The 19705-nt window shown below is 37.7% G+C and overlaps 2 protein-coding genes across 5 annotated transcripts in view; both read left to right on the top strand.

The window, feature by feature from the left end:
• Window positions 1-18412, top strand: part of LOC110054682 (protein pelota homolog) — a 21824-nt gene extending 3412 nt beyond the window's left edge. Inside the window, exons 2-17 of one of the 4 annotated variants that reach the window (XR_002297243.2) lie at window positions 671-763; window positions 5527-5677; window positions 9416-9506; window positions 10026-10082; window positions 10637-10743; window positions 11045-11105; window positions 12967-13007; window positions 13270-13353; window positions 14084-14120; window positions 14816-14862; window positions 15439-15512; window positions 15942-16073; window positions 16829-16903; window positions 17002-17033; window positions 17284-17489; window positions 17761-18412. Coding sequence is in view for 3 of the 4 variants with exons in the window: in XM_020761034.2 (XP_020616693.2) it covers window positions 671-763; window positions 5527-5677; window positions 9416-9506; window positions 10026-10082; window positions 10637-10743; window positions 11045-11105; window positions 12967-13007; window positions 13270-13353; window positions 14084-14120; window positions 14816-14862; window positions 15439-15512; window positions 15942-16073; window positions 16829-16903; window positions 17002-17033; window positions 17761-17855 (1177 nt within the window). In the remaining variant the exon portion in view is untranslated. The remainder of the gene's footprint in view (window positions 1-670; window positions 764-5526; window positions 5678-9415; window positions 9507-10025; window positions 10083-10636; window positions 10744-11044; window positions 11106-12966; window positions 13008-13269; window positions 13354-14083; window positions 14121-14815; window positions 14863-15438; window positions 15513-15941; window positions 16074-16828; window positions 16904-17001; window positions 17034-17283; window positions 17490-17760) is intronic. The other 3 variants (XM_020761034.2, XM_020761035.2, XM_020761036.2) reach the window with 3 other exon arrangements.
• LOC149097329 (uncharacterized) lies at window positions 1392-4082 on the top strand. Its single transcript, XM_089280382.1, has one exon. It carries the CDS (start codon window positions 2001-2003, stop codon window positions 3861-3863), a length of 1863 nt encoding a protein of 620 aa, XP_089136508.1. The 5' UTR covers window positions 1392-2000; the 3' UTR covers window positions 3864-4082.
• Window positions 18413-19705: the final 1293 nt, after the last annotated feature.

Here is a 19705-nt window from a genome sequence, read left to right on the forward strand (position 1 = left end):
AGTTCTCGTAGCTCAGTGGATAGAGCGCCCGCCCAGTGTTCGGGAGGTCATGGGTTTGATTCCCTGTCGGGGACTCAGAATTTTTCTTTGTCCCACGCTCATGTCATGTTGATTAATTGACCTTCACATTTCCTTACCGAGCTTAAAAGTCACCATCTTTATTAATTTATCACTACTCACGGTGACTTCGATAGCATTGATTCTAGCAGTATGCAGGACACCTGTCATATATGAACTCAGTTAAATGGCCTTGCTCTCCATGAGTTCTTGTAGCTTGGTGGATAGAGCGCCCGCCCGGTGTTTGGGAGGTCATGGGTTCGATTCCCTGTCAGGGACTCAGAATTTTTCTTTGTCCCATGCTCGTGTCATGTTGATTAATTGACCTTCACAAATGAATATAGGTTGAGCATATGGATTACATACCAGATCTCTGGTGGAAAGACTTGAAAACAGACAGAAAAGTGTGCATGTTTCTGTCTATTCATGACTTCATGTTTTTAAAGAAAGAAACTGGCAGACAGTGAAAGGTAGAGAGAGAACTATTGCCTGCACTTCTGTATGTTTGTTACAGAATCCTAGTGGAACTCATTTTTGATGCTTAGTTTACTGTATTACCTCATACAGTAAATGATATTAAATTTCTCAATACTTAATTATTGGTAAATTTTAGGTTTGTTGTCTTAGTACCAGAGGAAGCTGAAGACATGTGGCATGCATACAACCTTATAGCTGTTGGTGACCGTCTTAAATCAACCACTATCAGGTTAGTTTAAACTGTGCTCTCATGTACTGGTATCAGCCATATTTGATCAACATTATTTTGTTATGAATAGAAGAGTAAAGTACATTACTACTCACAGGAAAGATACAAGCTGAACATGTTGTGTATGTCAAAGCTCTTCTCTCAAATCTATTTCTCATTTAAATGTACATGTTGATTTGACCTGAGTGTTTAAAGAACTGGTGAATTCTTATAAGCAGTTATCAGTGTAATGAAGCTGATTGTATGTAGTCTGATTTGAAAACATGGCATGCATTTTTCTGAATGGAAAGTGTGAAGTTAATAAGCTCTAGTTAACTGTGCACAGCAAGAAGACTAATAATAATAAATAATAATAATAATAACCTGACTAACAACTTTAAGATCCTAAAGAAATGTCAGGGAAAGTTCGATTGCTTGATCCACGAAATGTTGTGGATTCGCAAGAAGAAACCGAGCCTTAACACACAGTCAGACTCCATTCGCGCAAAAGTATTTGTTTAGGCTTTGAACGGACACTGAACTCATTACCAGTGTTTGACACCTCATTGGAATGAACATGAACATTGAACAGCTATCTTAATCTTAATTTATTCAATTTCGCACCTCTACCATTGGTATAAATATTTTTTAACTTGAAAATGGTGCCAGGATGACACCGAAACGTCGTTGCTCAGTTTTTTCGCTAATCTTTATTGTTAACTGTATTTCCAAATTTAATCTTATAAGAATTTTACAACGCGAAAACCAGCTGCAGTACTTCAGGCGACTTGAAGACTGCAGCAAGAAACAAATCCAATGCGATGGAGCCATCGAGTTTCTTCAGCTTTGCCAGAATTTCGAACTAACTCCTACCTTCGCCAAAGTTGATCAAACAAAGCATATGAAATGGTCAAAGGCTTCCGAGCAATTTTCAACTAATGTCATCGCAGAAGAACTAAGGGCAAAAGTAAAGCAAAATGCGACACTGAAGAAGGAACTTAACGGAATCTACGTTGAAATACGCCGGTATTGTTCATCGCTCCAATACATGTGCATCCTGAGAACGATGGTTAACCTCCGCAAAAAGCACTATGAGAAAATGATGAGCGGCCATATCAACAAAATCATGAAGCTGCTAAACAAAGATCACGATGTGGACAAACATATCCAGAACATTTCCCCCTACAAGCTTTCATTCTTCCAGAAGCTTGTTCTGTGTTGAGGTTTGAAGTTTTCCTTGCCGCAACGCATCTCTTCAATGGACATTCAAGCTAGCTTCGAGAAAGCCTTCTGGCAACTGGAGCCTTCATTACCCGATGATAAGAAGGAATTAGCTGCGGCGACCCTTCGATCGATCGTGCTTAACTACATCGAGTGCAAAGCCCCCAAACCACCGAAAGCGCTACAAAGAGCTATTGAGCAACTAAAACGAAGAGATGACATCGTAATCACGAAACCAGATAAAGGTACAGGAGTAGTTGTTATGGATAAGGCAGAATATGTTCGCCTTTTGAGTGAATCTTCCATCAACGATACAGCTAAATTTACCGCTGTAAGTTCGGAGAGACCCAAGACGCGTGGACGACCACTCAAAAACTACCACCCTTTACTGCAGAAAGAGAAACACCTTGAATCTGTCGTGCGCAAAATTCTCCCAAAACAGATTGCCGACTCAGTTTGCCCGAAAGGATCACGACTCGCCCATCTTTATGGTCTGCCAAAGACTCATAAAGAAAAACTGGCGATGAGGCCCATTCTATCCGCCACAAGTACTTACAACTTCGCCCTCGCGAGATGGCTCGACGATAAACTGAAGCCCCTGTTGATCAACAGCTACACAATATCTGACACATTTTCCTTCGCTGATGAGATTCGCAATCTGAGCCTCAACGAATCTGACATCCTAGTATCTTATGATGTCTCTTCGCTATTTACGAACGTCCCACTACAAGAAACCATCGAGATCCTTGCTGGTAGAGCTTTTGTTGACAACTGGTTCAACAAAACACACCATCTAAACATCAGTAAAGCTGATCTAATTGAACTGTTGTCAGTAGCAACAAAGGACCAGCTATTTCAATTTAATGGTCAACTCTACCAACAAATTGATGGAGTAGCGATGGGCTCTCCCTTGGGTCCCCTAATGGCTAATACTTTTCTTTGTTCTATTGAGGAAAAGCTACAAAACGAGAACAAGTTGCCAGACTTCTACAGACGCTACGTGGATGATACACTAGCCACAATGAAAGACATACCAACCGCAGAAGCCTTTCTGAAGACTTTGAACAACTGTCATCCATCCATATCCTTCACCATGGAGATCGCATCTAACGGTAAGCTACCATTTGTCGGCATTGAAATATGCAAGAAGGGCTGCAAGCTGGTAACAAGTGTTTACCGTAAACCCACAAACACTGGTCTCCTCTTACACCACCAAAGTCATGTCGACAACCGCTATAAAAGATCTTTAGTTAAAACCATGTTAAACCGTGCTTACCGCTTGTCCTCAACATGGGAACTATTCTCAACAGAACGCGAATGCCTTAAACTGATCTTTTCTAACCTCAAGTACTCAGATTCTCTTGTGAACTCCACCATCACCCGTTTCGTTAATTCAGTGATGTCACCAGACACAGGATCGACGCCTCCAACAGAGAATATCTACCGCATTGTCCTGCCTTTTAAAGACCAGAAATCAGCGGACATAGTAAAGAAACATCTCTCGGACTTGAGTAATAAACTTGATCACAAACTACAGCCGGTGTTCAGAAGCCGTAAAATTGGCGATGATCTCAAAGTACAAGAGCCAAAACCACCTTTGATCAATCAACAGTGCGTTGTTTATAACTATATATGTGATCTGTGTGATGCAGAATACGTCGGTTACACTAGCCGTCATCTTTACAAGCGCATTGAGGAACACCGATTTACCGCCATCGGAAAACACCTTCAAAATGAACACCGAGTTGATACAGTTGGTGACCTGACTAACAACTTTAAGATCCTAAAGAAATGTCAGGGAAAGTTCGATTGCTTGATCCACGAAATGTTGTGGATTCGCAAGAAGAAACCGAGCCTTAAAACACAGTCAGACTCCATTTGCGCAAAAGTATTTGTTTAGGCTTTGAACGGACACTGAACTCATTACCAGTGTTTGACACCTCATTGGAATGAACATGAACATTGAACAGCTATCTTAATCTTAATTTATTCAATTTCGCACCTCTACCATTGGTATAAATTAGTTTACTTTTCGCACAAATATTTTTTAACTTGAAAATGGTGCCAGGATGACACCGAAACGTCGTTGCTCAGTTTTTTCGCTAATCTTTATTGTTAATAATAATAATAATAATAATAATAATAATAATAATAATAATAATAATAATAATAATAATAATAAACAGGGATGTGTTGTAAAGATGGTGAACACAAAAAATTGAGACTTAGATATTACTCTGTAAGCCCCCTCTAAAAGTATATTTGTGTTATTCAACTTTGTGCTATTTTCTATTTGGGAATATGCAAACAGAAATGTTTGTAACACCAGAACATGCTGGTGTTGACCCAGTCCTTGGTGAGTTCAGCGTACCGTATTGTTAGAGAGATTGAGGCCTGACGAAGTAGAGCCCCTGGTCCTCCGGGTTGGGGGATGGGCTTTAGGCTAATCACCTGATTGATAAAAAGTATATGTGATTACAGAAACCTTGGCGTTATGTGCCACTCTGGCTCAACTGACCAAGATATTGTAGCCATATCACGTCAGTGACTTGATATCAATGGATATCAAGACAGTAGATATGGCTTCTGATTGGCTGATTGTGAATTTGGGTATGGTAATGACTTGACAGTGGCATTATAATTCATGTATGTCTGTAAGTGTTGAAGAATGTAAAAACAATGGTGTATCAGGATGTTGCGATTTTCTCAACTTTCCAGGAAGATGCTTCTGGACCCTTAGCAGAAATAAGACTGCCCAAGGGTCCCTTCACATTTAAATTTGTGTTGAGGCATTACTCCATAGCAGTTAAGAAAATGTTGCTACAAGTTGTGCATCACTGACATGTACACAACTGTACAGATAATTATAATATAGATAGGACCCTGCACGTGCTCTGATTAGTCAAAAACTCATGTTTTGTCAGAGTATAAAACATAGAAAAAGCATGTTTTATTGTTTTTAAAGAAGCCTAAGCCATGTATTTCACTGTAATAAAACACTCTGGACATTTAACACTCGAGAAATGTAGAAACCACTCGTCTGCGGCTCATGTTTTCTACATTTCTCTTGTGTTCTGAAATTCCTGTTATGTTTTATCACAGTGTAATACACAGCTTAGGCTTCTTTATTTGTTACATAAAAACTCTTTCATTATGGCAATTGTATCAACCATAAGGCATATCCCTGGCTACTTCTTTTGTTTCCCCATCTACTTTGAAATAAGTGACATCTCTTGAAGAGTCTAAATACAGTACACAAAGGCATAGTTCCGGGTTTCTCTGTTTCAACAAAGGATACCCAACATTTCAAAGTAAGTTAGTAGTATATGAGTACTTGTACCTTAAAATGGCAGTAAATAATTGGAAAATAAGTAAGTTTATGGCTGGACAAATGTCTACAACATGAGAGATGTCATTCTTTTAATTAACACAGGAAAGTACTGAGACATTTATACCCAGACTAAGCCAATGTGATGAAAAAAGTTGGCACTGTGAGGCCTTAGTGCTTTTCATTAAAAACTCTGTGCATTTAGTGATGCGAACTTGTTTCTATTATTTGCCAGGCGAGTCCAAACAGAGTCTGCTACAGGATCAGTAAGTAGCAATAAAGTACGAACTACTCTGGCGATAGCTGTGGAGGGGATTGAGTTTGACACTCAAGCATGTATGTTGAGAATAAAAGGGCGCAATGTGGAAGAAAACCAGTATGTTAAGGTGGGAATTTCTTGTTTACCTTTGTTTCCTACCAAGAGCTGTTTCCTTGCACTACATTAAAATTAAGACAGTCTCTCTTATAACCAACCTGCATGTCAATTTTTGCCTTGTAATTGAAAATTGCAATTTCATTTTATACTTGAAAACCATCTATTCATACAAGCATTGGGCAGTAAAAGTATCAATACTGGAACGGATGCACCATAAGAGGTTCACTCTTCCTGCGCCTTCTTGTAATTTTTTTGGAAATGAGTTTCAAAATTAAGTGTCGGGTCCAGATGCATGCCGAGGTACTTATAACATGTAGTGGTGTTGATGGGAAAACTGTTGACGGAGAACTTGACTTGACAGCCTTGAAACAGATTTAACCGCTTACGGTACCAAACAGCAACACCTCAGATTTTCCTTTCTTCAGATTAAAAATAAGTTCATTATCACAAAACCAGTTAGAGAGATTATCTAAGTCCTGTGAAAGGCTGCTTTGTATCGCATCAATATCACTTGAGGATGTAAAAATCACTGTTACGTCAGCGTATGTGATAATCTTACAATGACAAAGGGGACTATGCACATCATTAAAGAAGATGAGAAAAAGGAGGGGCCCAAGAATACTTCCTTGAGGAACTCCAGTGTTAATTGGATTTGGTTCAGAAAGCACACCATGAAATTGAACGATCTGCTTGCGATGGAATAAATAATCAGTAAACCATTGAAGTTCCATATTGTATACGCCATAACGGGACAGTTTACTCAATAAAACGGAATGACTGATGGTATTGAATGCCTTTGATAAGTCAATAAAAACTGCTCCTGTTGCCTTTGCACTGGCAGCCTCCTTTCTGATGAGATCAGTGAAGTAAGTAACAGCTAGTTCCGTTGAGCGGTTTGGACAGAAACCAAATTGGTACTCAAAAGTAGACTATGACGCTCTAGGTGAGCCATCAGCTGCTTGTAGACTATCCTCTCCAAGATCTTTGACAAAGTAGGGAGAATTGAGATAGGCCTGTAATTGTCAATCTCAGCCAGAGACCCTGATTTGTATAGGGGGATCACCTTTGCCACTTTCCACTCACTAAGCACAACTCCAGTTTTAAGAGATAAATTGATGATAAATGTCAAAGGCGTAGTTAAAACATAGGCAGCGTCTTTGAGCAGTCCTGGGGGGAAATGATCCAGTCCAGATGCTTTTTTCTGCTTAAGATTTTTTAGCTCTTTAAGAATGTCTGATTCTTTCACAGCTTTAAAAGTAAACTGACTTTCCATGAATTGCTTGGGAAGATTTTCTTCAGCAGGTTTGCTCCAGACAAAGTCACAGAGTAAGATTGATTTCCTTTTCAGACATCTGGCAATGGAACTGAAATATTTGCAGAAGCTATTTGCAATAAAGCTTTTGTCAGTTGACTTCAATCCATTTATCACAAATGCCGAACCTTGATCAGAAGGTGACTTGGTAGGATAGAGTTTCTTGATGGCTGCCCAAAATTTATCAGGAGAGTCAGCACAATCTTTAAGGAGATCGCGATGATATCTGCTTTTACATTTTTTAACAATGCCAGAGACTCTGTTGCGTTGCTGTTTATAAGAAGACCAATTGTTTTCTTGATTAGTATGGCGGGCTTTCCTGAGCAAACCGTCCCTGAGATTTATCTCTTTTTTGACATCCGGAGTCAGCCTAGGACATAGTCGGCCTTTGACCTTCTTTAAGATTAAAGGAGCGTGCTTGTTGATACACTGTTGCAGTATGTCACAAAAAGAGGGCCATGCCTCACTTATGCTGACAGATGAATAAACTTCTTCAAAATTCGCAGAATTTAGCTCTTCGCAAAATAGCTTAGGGTCATAGTAAGTAATGATTCGTGGATTGAACTTAACATTGTTTAGCTTGCGAGCACATCCAATGAGCTCATGATCACTCAGGCCAGCTGGAATTACTTTCACCAAAGAGATGTTATGTGGTACGTTGCTGCAAATAACATCAATTAGGGTCTTGGACTCACACGTAATTCTGGTGGAGCTGGTAATGAGTTGTTTCAGACCAAAATAGGTGAGAATGGATTTCATTTCTTTGTGATCCGAGGACACCAAAAAATTACAGTTAATGTCGCCTGAGAGAATACATTCCTTGTTTTCAGCTGATATTGTCAAAAGCATTGATTCAAATTTGCAATTAAAATTTGCACAGAGATGTTTAGAAGAATCCGGAGGGTGATAAATAATTCCAACTAGAAAACTTTTGGATTTAGGAAATAAAATTTCAATCCAGATGCATTCAATATCCTCTTGCTCGAGATCCATTCGTCTTTGAAAGGGAATAGATGAAGAAATATAAACACCAACACCTCCACTTTGACCAGAAGCCCTTGACTTTGCAATAAATGTGTAACCTTCAATTTGAACCTTGGCTTTGCTTTTGGTGGATAAATGTGTTTCACTGACTGAAAAGATGTGTATGTTCCTAAAGCCATCCAGGATTTGACAGATGATACTTTTGTTTGCCAATAAACCTCTAATATTTTGATGCAGAATTTTAAGGCCCTTTTTAGAGAGAAGCTCGCTAAGTTCAGGGATGACATATCGTTGAGCATCTTCTTGCTGATCTTGGTCAGCTCCATCTTGAGTGTTTTTGTTAAACAGACAAGAGTTGCAGATGACTCCACTATCATCGGAGCAGAAGCATTTCAGGTGAAACTTCAAATGACATTGCGAATAAACCATCCTGCTTTGTCTTTTCTTCAAAGCTTTTAAGCATGAGCCACACCTGTCGATCAGTCCAGGACAAGTTTCGATATCGCCTGATAGGAGAAGCAGGAGCTGAATTAGCAAAGTTCTCGATGTTCGATGCCCAATTCCATTTATCCGGTGGTAGGACCAAAGCGAAGAGTAGATAAAGGTTTCTTGTAAATCTTGGCTTTGCTCCATATCGTATAGCGCGTTTGAACTGCAGAAGGCTTGCTTTTTTATGTAGAAAATAGCAAAAGTGAACAGTGCGAAATAGCACACAACCACTCGTAATGACGCCATCACTTCATCTCTTTTCATATGCCTATCTAAACTGATGTAATAACTTTTGGTAGGTGCAAAAATATTTATAAGCTTCCCAAAGTATTTATTCAGAGTATCGTGGTTTGCTTTTGATAAACTGCCTGATAAGGTGAATGGAACAAGACTCATGATACAAGTGAATAATATGATTAGAAACATCATATATTTGAACTGGAGAGAAAGATATGAAGACATGATTGATCATCGCAGTTGTACATACAACTTAAGCAGTTGTGAAATTAAAGCATGAAAAAATTCAGGTTTAAATGGGATTCAAACCCATGCCCTCTGTGATACTGGTGAAGTGCTCTACCAACTGAGCCAACTAGCCAACTGGGAGCTGGTCACGTTGTGAGTTCATAATACACCTGTAGATGATGATGAATGCAAGTGAATATATGCTATGTCATATGTTTGAACTGTGAAGAGAGATATGAAGACATGATTGATCATTGTAGTTATGCATACAACTTAAGCAGTTGTGAAATTAAAGCCCGAAAAGAATTCAGGCTAGAACAGGATTCGAACCCATGACCTCTGCAATACCAGTGTGATACCGATATCTGATAAATATAAAAGAATCAACCAAAAAATATTTTTTGGTAATGCCCAGTTTTATTGGGAAAACAAAGTTTGGACAGAATGTGTTACTAACCAACAGTGCATTATAATTGTGTTCTTTTTCATGATTAACAGATGGGCGCATATCATACAATAGACCTGGAATTGAATAGGAAATTTACTTTGATCAAAGAATATTGGGATATTATAGCTCTTGAAAGAGTGGGTAAGTTTAATTGAAAATCTAATTTATTTATTATAATAGTTACATGTACTTCGCTTATAGATAAAGCATTTACCCACCATCTCAAATGATAATTTAAATACAACTATATATGAAAATTGAGGTCACTGCTAAACTTTAACAGTCAGTCAGCAGTAAACAGAGCAAATAAAACAAATTAAACAAAATGTTGTTTCTGAGATTCTGTCTTGTTAATAAATCTTGAAACCACACACGCACAAACACTCGTCACACATATAATATTATGTATAGACACTTTCAAAAATTCAGACTGTGTGCCAAAACTGCTTTAATTTACATCTTATGGAAATGATTTTGAAATGGTCTTGGTCAAGGCAGTTTTGCTTTAAAATTTAGAAATGTTGCAAAGAAATGTTTTTTTAAAAATTAAAGTACTTAATGACTCCTTTGTGTGTTACTGCTACTCTTAGCAAATCAAATGTGAAAGATAATAGGAGTTTGTGGTAAATATTGTAGAAAATAATGTTTTGTGTGCCCTAGACATGGCTTGTGATCCAGCACAGCATGCAGATCTTGGAGCCATCTTACTTCATGAAGGTAGGTGTTACTATTTGAATTATGTTTAAAGTTACTCACACTCAATGATAGAAAGTTTTTTTTACAGTGCAACCCCACTTACTGAAGCCACCCAACAAGGTTTTCTAAAATTCACAATTACCCAATTGCAGTGCTAGATTTTGATTGATGGTCACCTTATTGTCAAAGATAAGTTTTGAGCATTTGTGATTTCTTTCCCAGAAATCTCTCAACAAGAAGTCGTTAAATTAAAAATGACTAATGTTGCATTCTATCAGAACTAAATGCCAAAGCCTCCATTGTTTACTCTCACAGTGTTGAGGTGAGCTTACCAAAATAATCTGGAAAAATAGCCACTGAATGATGTTCAAACCAAACAATGGTTGAAATATTAAATGTCGCACTTAAATACAGGTTTCTTTGACATTTCATTTCAACATCTTTTATATAGGACCATAGAAGTTTTAGAGTCAGAAACTCAATACAAGAAACCTGTGGTTTTTGAGAATTAAAAAAAATAAAATATAAAAATAAAAACCCCCTTACATTACAATTGCTACACATTTTTTCTTCAGGCCTATGTCACATCTTTTTAGTCACTTCAAGTATGACAATTGTTAGAGCTAAAATTGATATGAATATTCCAAGGAAAAGAAAAGGATTCTGTAGTCAACATGATAAGGTCAGTTTCAGTTTCAGTTTATGATAAGATGTTTTCTTGTCTTAAGATGATGATTATAATGTAATTATGAATAATTTAAGTGTCACTGGTATAATAGCCAGCACTCATTATTGCCATATTTTTGTAGAAAATCAATTTTTATCTATATCAAAAAGGTTTCTAAATTATCACAAGGATAAAAGTAATGTTGATTATCCTATGATGTCTGTGATCCATTGAAGTTTTCTTAATTAATTTCTAGCTTGAAGATTATGATTGTCACTGGTATTAATAACATGCAAGATATTTTGTTGTTGAACAGGGGTTGCTTAGGTTTTATGATGCCATAATCCAGGGCATTCTCCGGCATTTTAATTTTGAGGGTAGGTATGCATGCTTGTATATAATATACATGTACAATAATATTGTGTAATATTGACTAGTGTAGCCTAAGGATGTAAAATTGCTGAGGTTATTGTGGTCTATTTTGCATGTCTGTTAACTTTGTATTGCAATACACTTTTTCCTGTCACCTCCCAGTAAGTAAAACATTTGCATATCTCCCACCTGTTTTGCATGCACACCACACCATCTGCAGGTACATGTACACAATTGGATTTCAGTATAGTTTTCGACAAATAACACCTAGTTTTTCAGCTTCAAGATGTTAACAGTTACAGTAGTTAGCAATATGCTGCTATTCTGGTGTTCCTGTTTTAAGTACAGGTTTATTAAACTTGATTTGGTCACAACAGGAAAATTTTGTTTTCATTTTAGTTGTGTACTTGGTAGCGTAGTTGATTGCATCAATGTCAACCCCAACGCACATGTGGTAGTTAAACCGTGCCTTGCATGATGCGCAGAACGTGTGCGCACTAACAAAGCAAGGCACTGTCCTTAAACTGTTGCAGTTCTTTTGCATCACAATCGGGAAATCTATCCACCATTGTTTTAAAATTAGAAACAATAATATTTCAGTTACCATGGAAACTGGCCATAATTTTTTAGGTATTTGAAATTTGGCTTAAATACTACTGGTCTTAGCCAATCACATTTTAGAAATTTCTTTGCCTGTGGCATAATAGTTTGAATACTTGAAAGCCTGTTTGATTTAAATTCTCAAAATACTAAGTCTTCCAGAATTTAAGCCTGTCAGAGCCGCCACCGCCATGTGCTTTTTTCTGAATAACTTTTCTTACCTCAGCTGCTACACGCTTGAATGGAGTAAAGTTTCAGTCCACATTATAGTGCAAGATCTAAAATATTTATGAATCAAGTTCTCAAAATGCATGTAGAATTTAAGTGCAAATGTGTGAAAGCCAGATGGATATGATTTAAGTTTTCAAAATGCTTGTAGAATTTCGGTGCAAATATGTGAAAACTTGTCAAAGCCACAGGGCTGCCAAAGTTAGAGAATATTATGCAGCCCACTGCTGGTGAAGAATACAAGTGAACATATGAAAGATCATATATTTGAACTGTGGAGAAAGATATGAAGACATGATTGATCATCACAGTTATGCACACAACTAAAGCAGTTGTGAAATTAAAGCCTGAAAAAAAATTCAGGCCCGAATGGAATTCAAACCCATGACCTCTGCAATACTGGTGCAGTGCTCTACCAACTGAGCTATCAAGCCATCTGGGAGCTGGTCACTTTGCGAGTTCATAATATATCCGTAGATGGTGAATCGAATCCCATTCAGGCCTGAATGTTTTTTTCAGGCTTCAATTTCACAACTGCTTAAGTTGTGTGCATAACTGCGATGATCAAGCATGTCTTCATATCTTTCTCCACAGTTCAAATATATGATCTTTCATATGTTCACTTGTATTCTTCACCAGCAGTGGGCTGCATAATATATATTTGAACTGTGGAGAAAGATATGAAGACATGATTGATCATCGCAGTTATGCAAAGTTGCAACTCTTTTGTAAAATGTCGCAAGATGTTTTTTTCCTTCCTTAATTACTGTTTGCTTGTATCTTTAACCATCACAAGACATTTAAACAAACCAAATGTGAAAGTGTTCCAGGGAAAAGTGGGAACCAGTAGATTTAATGAAGTTTTTCTTAAAATCTACAGATTCATGCAAAATAAAATGAAAACCTGCAATTCATGTGGGTTGTAAGTTAAATAAAGTTTGATCAATACTGGTAACATGATATAATTACTTTGTTTTTATAAGTGTCTGTCTGACACCAAGTTTAATGAGTACATTTACTTCCTGTTTCACTCTGTAGTCCTCAAGTGCATTCTTGTTGCTAGTCCTGGTTTTGTAAAGGTCAGTTATAGAATTTCAAGTTTCTCAATTTCTGTGTTAATTAATGTAAATTACTGGATCTGGTTTTTATTTCAACTTCTCTACGGACAGTAAGAGTATGGTGATTAAACACATTTTATTACCATGCTGTTTACTCCTTATGTAGTATCAGATTTTTACAGTGTTTAGGTCTTAGAATGGTGAATGCTATGTAAGTTAACCTAAAGCAAAGTGTGCATCACTAAAATGTAGGTATTTATTATTACTTTTGATTGGACTCCAGGATCAATTTTGTGACTACATGTTCCAGCAAGCTGTAAAGAATGACTGGAAGTCGATCCCAGAGAACAAATCAAAATTTCTTTTGGTAATTATGTATGCACATTTATGCACTATTTTTAGGGCCTGTTTACAAGGGAGGATTACCCTAGCTAACGGGTTAACCCTAGCTGGAGGGCAAAAGATAGCCTGGAGTTTCACAGGTAAGGTAACCCTACAACCCGGGACAACTTGATGCGTGGTTACACTCAAAGCATCTGGAAACAATTAGAAAGTTAACCTGCGTAGGCAGGTTAACCCTACCTGGAGTGTTTACAAGGTAAAAAGTTAACCTGCCTGCTGGGGTAACCCTAGCATGCAGATAGGGTGACCCACCTACCTGGGTAACCCTGGCTGCCTTGTAAACATGACAGAGAAAAAAAAGAGGAAATGTGTGAGTGCTAGGGTAGCCTGCTTGCTAGGGTAACCCACTTGCTGGGGTAACCCTCTGTCCTTGTAAACAAGCCTTTAAAATGAATAAGGTAAGGAGATTTGTTGTGACAAAGAAATAAGAAAGAGTAAGGAGAGTAACACTGCCACTACAGTGATGAAACTCTTTAATAAGGTAGAGAGCCAGAGTTGAGTGGCTCTATTATAGTAGTGTCCAAATTGTAGTGGAAAAATGATTGTATGAATTCTAGTTCTTGTGATACCAAGTGAACTGATGGTAATATAGAGATAGAAATAGGTACTGTATGTGTCAAAAGACTTCGTTAAATAATAAATAAAAATAATTCTAAACAGTAAAAATACCAACAGTTTTTGTTTTGTTTTGTTAGGCTCATTCTTCTTCAGGCCACAAACATTCCCTGAAAGGTAGGTATATACATCTGATCAAGCACTGCCACAGCCTGGTGCCTACAATTTTCCAGTAGGGTGGGCTCTATCATTAACAGTGGTGTCACTAAAACGAACAAGAATACCAAGGAACGAGGCTGGCACTGGTTTAGGTAGTGGCTACCAGCCTAACCATTTTGTATGAAGGTACAATTACAAACACAGTGTTGGGTTATACAACACTGCTAGAGTAAGAGAGTAAACTCTGAGGTATTATGAATATCCCTCTAAGTGTTAGTGGAGCACCTAAGGAAGAGAAATATTCTTTTGACCTCAATGGGATTTGAACCCTCCACCTCCTCCTGAATGTCCTTCTGAGCATAAGCCAGGGAAGGAAACAGAGGAACATAAAAAAGCAAAAGAGAGGTTTTTTTTCATGTTGGTGGGACTCCCAAGGTATGACCTCCTTACTGCTCTTCAAACCAAGCTGTAAGGCCAGATGAGAGCAGGCCATTTGTAGTAAAGTTAGTAACTCTTTGCAAGGTAGATCAAAAGACTTTCTTTTTGCCTCTTATGGTAACTTCATTACCTTTCTTGAGATTATGCTCAGAAGAAAACTCCTGGGTTTTTTTCCAACATGAAATTACAAAAAGAATTGAAAGCTTTGAGTTAGTTCTCTTCTTTTCAGTAACCAGTGTGTTTTTTTTTTGTTCATTGTTTAACATGATGTGCAGAAGTTCTTGCCAACCCAGCTGTTACTGCAAAGCTTGCAGACACAAAGGTAAATAGCCCCTTTTTTGTGAATTTCATTGACTAGTCCTAAATTGATTTTTTCGCTTTGTCAGGTCTACAGACAAATTACCTGGGTATGTCATTGCATGTAACTCTGTTTAAACATAGTTACTAACTATGGTTTAAATGGGGAAAAGCAAGGGTAGGGTGGGGAATTAAATCAAAGTACATCTTCACTTGATGAGAGGGTGTTATTTGTGTATTGATTTAGCAAACACTAAAATGGTCACATACAGTAGCTGTAAAATGTTCACTTTCTTTGTCTCTCCACCTGTCACTTCTATGCTCATTTCAGATCTTTTCAGAGAGCTGCTCTTTACCAACCAAACCCCTGCACAATATAATGGTCAGGTGGCATCCATGACTCTAGATTCTAGACTTCTTAACCCTCTTAGTAATGCCTGCAAAGGGGCTGCTAATCCAGATCTAAGAGTTGTTGAAGAATAGCCCCTTATAGGTGATATACCAGGTCAACAAGCTATAAGCAGGGGTCGGGGTGGCAGAGAATTAAAATAGTTATTATATTCCAAAATCTCCACCGACTACGATTTTTTAACTATCACAGGCGGCTGCTGAAGTTAAAGCATTGGATAATTTTTTCACAATGCTGCAAACAGAGCCTGAGAGAGCTTATTATGGGTTTGTTCACTAGATCATACTGTAGAATTATATTGCATTCTGCATTCTAAGGCTAGATGATATTGCTAACTTGATGAAGTGCAAGTTAGATAAGTAATGCTGTTAAGGTATAAATAAAGTCACAAAGCAACATAGGGTGGCGGTTTTGCCAAGCAGATCCTGAACTTCTCTCTTACAGTTCTTTCCTCCTTGCCATGTTAGTGAAGGAGAAATCTACATCTACAAGTTTGTAGTGTTACGGTATTAATAATGACACCTTGAATTTAACTTACTTTGGCTAAATGTCATTTGTCATAATAATTTACAATTTCCATTCGTACCTATATGCTGGCAATGTCACAAGCCAGAAACAGTACTGTACAGTAATTCTAAAAAATAAAAAATGATGACTGGCAATTTCGTTTTTTTAAAATTGTTTTTATTTCCAAGTGCATTGTGTAATCATCTAATATTACTGTTGTGTTGGAGTCAGTGTTGTTGTACCTTTAGTATGGCACATATCGAGAGGGCAAATGAAGCAATGGCTGTTGAAACTCTTCTTGTGACAGATGAACTTTTCAGGTTAGGACATTTACCTTGAAAACATATCACATGGTCTTGTTAAACAAAATGTCATATAATCTTTTAAAAGAGTTTTTAAGTCTGTATCAGCCCAACTGGCCCATACACATGGAGCTTACTCTGGTCTCCATAGTATTGAGTGACATCCTGTATCAAGCCCAATTACAAGCCTCCTTATAAGTAAATACGATACACATGGAAAAAAACGAGTATAACCAGTCTAACCAGTCTAACCAGTATAGCCAGTCAGTGAGAATTGTTGTCAATGAATGCCAATTGACAACTAATCAAGGACAGAGGAATGCCATGACTGCTGGAACATGATTGATTTAAGCTGTTGCCACTGAATTTCCATCGATAACAACTGATTTTCATTGGTCAATATTCATTTGGATTGACTTCTCGTGGCTCTGTTGTAATTCTGGTGCGCTTGTGAATTACAAACTCTGGATCAATAAAGCACTGGCAGAAATTACATGTGTCATTGAGCAATAATTTGGTAGGATGTCATTTAACTACGGAAAAATATTTTAATACCTATGCAACCAAGCTTTGGCAAAATGACTTATTACCAGTTCATCTTAGCAGTCTGTATTTCGAAATTTAAACCACTAGGGAAACCAAGCAGAAAATGTTTCTTTAATCATTTAACAGTCCGTCGTCGCAAAGAAAAAGGCTCTGGATCAATAGAAATGGAGAAATTCAATAGATAATTGATATAAGATGTTAATAAATGTGGTTGGTTGTTCTTTCAGGTCAACAGATTTGCCAACTCGTAAGAGATATGTCAAACTTGTTGAAAATGTCAAAGATAATGGTGGTGATGTCAGGTTAACATGAAAATGCCCATTAAATGAGCTTTCTGTGTTCTCTCTGTTCTTAGGATTAGTTGATATGACTTATATGCCCTTTTCTTCTTGTTATTCAGGGTGTTTTCAAGCCTGCATGTTTCTGGGGAACGTATGTACACACTTTTTGTAGTCTAGTTTAAGAAAATGTGCTTACTATCAGAATTTTACAGTTCAATCAATCTCTAAAAAGTAGATTGCGCCCGGACGCGCACTGGGAACGAAAGCTTTAGTAGTCTGCGTGCGCTCAAAAGGAAAACAAACGGGTTGTTATAATTTTCTTATGTTTCCTTCCGTGAAACCCCGTATGATTTTATAAGATTAGTTGACTACTCTACTTTACTTCGTAGCCTTTTTTGCAGGAATATCTATCTGACCGGTCGTTGTGCACAGAGAAAAGACATTTGCACAAAACGAAGAAACTGCCAAGATACCCCTACTTTTTTCACATTTAAAATTCTCCTCTGGCCGGTTGCGATGTACTGTGAATCTTTTGGAAGATTTCACTGAAGGATATTCAAGAAGATAACATTCAGGCCACGAAACCTTGAAGAACTCATTCGTTTGGGTAATTTTAATTCAAGACTGAAAGCCACTATTTTAATTGAGATAAATGCAAAACACAATTTCATCATTGGTTATTACATTTGATAGGTGAGAGTGAACTGGGAGTTGAAAAGAACCCAGAAAACAGGTTTTATTAAGATTTGAGCTCTTCAAGAAAGATTTGAGGGGTGGTTGAAATTCATTCTTTCCCCAAAACGTATGTAAACAAGAAGGTGCTTCAGTGTAAAAAATTCTATTTTGACAGTAATATAGTATCATTTTTTTGTGTACAGAGCTTGGTCAGTTATCTGGTGTTGCAGCTATCTTGCGCTTTCCCATGCCAGATATTGCCGATGGTGATGATGAAAGCTCATCCGAAGAGGATTAGGAAACAAAGAAAGATCAGTTATATATTAATAACTGGATCGCTCAAGGAAGATTGAAAACCAGAAAATGGAACGACCTTTAAAGACTATTAAACTATTGTACAATAACAGATTTCGCTGTTTAATGCAGGCTTAAAATTGCAAAGAGATATGTTCTAAGCCACAAATAGCAATGACATGTCCCTGAAACATGAATATTGACTTGAAAACACAGATGTTTGGATACATGTGGATGATCGTGGTTACAAGCCTGTGCTAACTACTTTGTAAGGGTTTTGGGTGCAGGGTGGGGTGGGTGGGGTGCAGAGGTTTATATCTGGGTGAACCTATGGGCAGTTCAGAAATGTTTCAGAATGAAATTTGCTGAATTGACAATTTCATTTATTTGTAAAGCTCTGTCAAAGTTCTCAAGAAAATTTGCAGGCTAATTTATGAAGAAGTTAAAAACTTGATTGACGATGTATGATTTGTAGATTGTTAATCCTCAAGCATTCCAAGAACATTATGTGTCACCTTAAAAGGCGTCAGTGGCACGACAATAAATATATTTTCAGTCTTCTTCTTATTGTTGTCATGTTCTTTCCATGATTTGGTTTAACTGAAAAGTAAGCCAGAATTTTAATGAGATGATGTGGCTCTTATTGAAGCTGAAAGTAATGTTATTTTAATTCAGACTTGCGAAGAAACATTTGCAAGCATTTTATCGCATACCTTTGGGTAGTATGAAGAAATATGTGCGTAGCTTCCTCTGTTGGGGGACACAATTATTGGAGGTGGTGATTACGTTTGGGGCGGTGCGTAATTTAAAAACAGAGTTATCCTGAGTCCCGTATATATATCTTTTTTTGTAGAATTGTCTCATGATGCCTTTAACGTGCAAACAGCTTATCCGGGGGGAGGGGGCAATCCCATATACAGACTCTCTGTGTTTCTGCCGTTGTGAAGGGTATGGTTTTCAGGCAGTTAAGTCTAGGATAGAGTACAATTTTTCGCGAATGTGGCCAGTGTATAAATGATTTAGTCTAGGGTAGAGTTCTTTACCCAGGGTTCTATAATAGAAATTGAAACTTGTAACTGAGAACTTCACATATAAAACAGAATTACAAATCCTGGCAAATTGGCGACTTTGTAAAGTTCTGTTAAAAGTCGGAAAAACAGTTTTGGTTGTAAATGTACACGTACAAGTTATTAAGAAAGTTGTTTTTGCTCTTGCAACAGCTGTGACTTTGTAAGATATTGGCTCAGTTAGCGTAAGTTGGATTACGATAGTAATAAAGATAGTGATAAAGGTTCTGCATTGAAAATAGCTAGTCTGAGATAAAGTAGGGGGTTGGTGCGTAGTTTAGGATACGGTTGGGTTAGGGTGTAGTATAGGGTAGAGATTTCATTGTCCCAGCGGCACACCCCTATCCAACGATTTACTGACTATCCCCCCCCCCCCTCCTCCTTACGCGTGGTACAGTCAGTGGGAACGTTTGGCTGCATATTTATGGCACGAAATGACGTTATTTATTTTGGACATGACACCTTTATAGATGGGAGAATAGCTTAGCCCTGGCCCATAGGCAGTGAAACGTTCGTCTTACTTCCCCTCATTGACCTTAATAAAGACCCATCTCTGTGAAAGTAAAAAGTCGTGCACAGGAATACAACACCATGACCGGTTAGTCCTCGAACGAGGTGAATGCCTTACCAGTGACGGACTACGAGCGTTCCCTAATCAAACTATATATGCCCGGGGTAGTCACTCGATAAAATCGATAATCGATAGCATTCGATAAAATCGATAAAACTTAGTCAGTGATATCGAAAATCGATAAACATCTATAACAGGTTTCGTTGTGAGTAATCG

This window comes from Orbicella faveolata, unplaced genomic scaffold (genome assembly GCF_042242905.1).
Source record: "Orbicella faveolata isolate gen_17 unplaced genomic scaffold, um_ofav_v1 contig_47, whole genome shotgun sequence".
In the NCBI taxonomy this organism is placed as follows: domain Eukaryota; kingdom Metazoa; phylum Cnidaria; class Anthozoa; order Scleractinia; family Merulinidae; genus Orbicella; species Orbicella faveolata.